General features: G+C 57.0%; 1 protein-coding gene across 1 annotated transcript in view; it reads right to left on the bottom strand.

Moving 5' to 3' along the window:
* Positions 1 to 562, bottom strand: part of HNRNPA2B1 (heterogeneous nuclear ribonucleoprotein A2/B1) — an 11,461-nt gene extending 10,899 nt beyond the window's left edge. Inside the window, exon 1 of the mRNA XM_010286721.1 lies at positions 554 to 562. Coding sequence (XP_010285023.1) covers positions 554 to 556 — 3 coding nt within the window. The 5' untranslated portion in view covers positions 557 to 562. The remainder of the gene's footprint in view (positions 1 to 553) is intronic.
* Between the last annotated feature and the right edge of the window lie 695 nt (positions 563 to 1,257).

Raw genomic sequence — 1,257 nt, 5'->3', positions numbered from 1 at the left:
CGCCCTCCCGCCTTACCCGCTTCCTCATCCTCGGAGCGATCCTCACGGCCTCAGGCACAAGCCACTGTCGGCGCCGCCATTTTACCCCTCCCCCTCGCCACCGCCATTACTAGCAGCGCCACCCCGGCCGGTCAGCACCTCGCAGGGCAAAGGCGACTCCCCGGATCCCGCAGTAACTGACCTCCATAGTCGTGTGCCCCCCTCCTCCAACGCCACCTTAACAGTAGCTCGGCTAACGGGTACGTCACGCGATTTAAGAACTCGCCACCCGCCATGCACGGCTACCGCAGCTTCCGCCTCCTCTCTCGGCTGCACACCAGCCCCAACCGCCGCTTCCAGAACCTTCCTCCCTGCTAACGCTTCCTCTGCGGAAAGACAACCAGCCCCCTACCCGCCGCGTACCGATCGGGAGCCAAGAGCGGCACCCGGACCTGCGCTGACAGAGGCTCAACCCCACCCGTAACGCCCAGACCCGCAAAAATTCACTCCGTACGCATAACCAAACGTGCCACCCTCCTTAAAAACAAACTCTGAATTGTCCCTTTTCACGTACCATATTCTTCATGGTTTACGTATTCCTGCTTGAGAGTACCGTACAACTGGTCAGTAATGGCTGCCTTAACTGTTACGTAATTTGAAATTCAGCTCCACGTAGCGCTAGCGCCCTCCTTCTCCAGCCCAGGCTCGCTTCCGAGGTTTTAGTTTTTAAAAAAAAAAACCAAAAGGCTTGAATCTGGAGCTTAAATAGCTCCAAAGGGGCAGCAGTTCTGTATAACGCCCCTATGTTTTTATCACGTAATAAAAACTCATCAACTCCCGTTAGTAATGGCTGTCTCCGAAATGAGCCGAAGGAGCTGTCGTCGTCGAGCTTATCCGCTTCGACAGTCGCCGGAAAAAGCCGAAACGGGAATGGAAGACCATTCGACTCGCTTCGGCAATTTCCGGACTTTGCCGAAACAGACAGGAACGGCGCTCGGAACAAGCTCGGCAATTTCCGGAGAAAGCGACGCTGCAGTCATCGCCCATCCAGGGCGTTCGGCAATTTCCGACAACGGAAGAGACTCGCGATACGTGCCCGAGCAAAGCCGAAACGGCCCCGATCACGAATGGCACAGTGCCCCCCCCCTTCTTTTTTTCTTACCGGAAATTGCCGAAAGGCCCCGAAGACTCAAACAGCAAAGCGAAGGGGTATATTTAGCCGAAGGGGGCCCCGTGTCACCCCCTCCCCGCGGCCACCTGTGTTCCCCCCCACCCGGG

The sequence above is a fragment of the Phaethon lepturus genome, unplaced genomic scaffold (genome assembly GCF_000687285.1).
Source record: "Phaethon lepturus isolate BGI_N335 unplaced genomic scaffold, ASM68728v1 scaffold6045, whole genome shotgun sequence".
Classification (NCBI taxonomy): Eukaryota; Metazoa; Chordata; class Aves; order Phaethontiformes; family Phaethontidae; genus Phaethon; species Phaethon lepturus.
The sequence above is the reverse complement of the archived record's forward strand: the minus strand, read 5'-3'. Positions and strand labels throughout refer to the sequence as shown.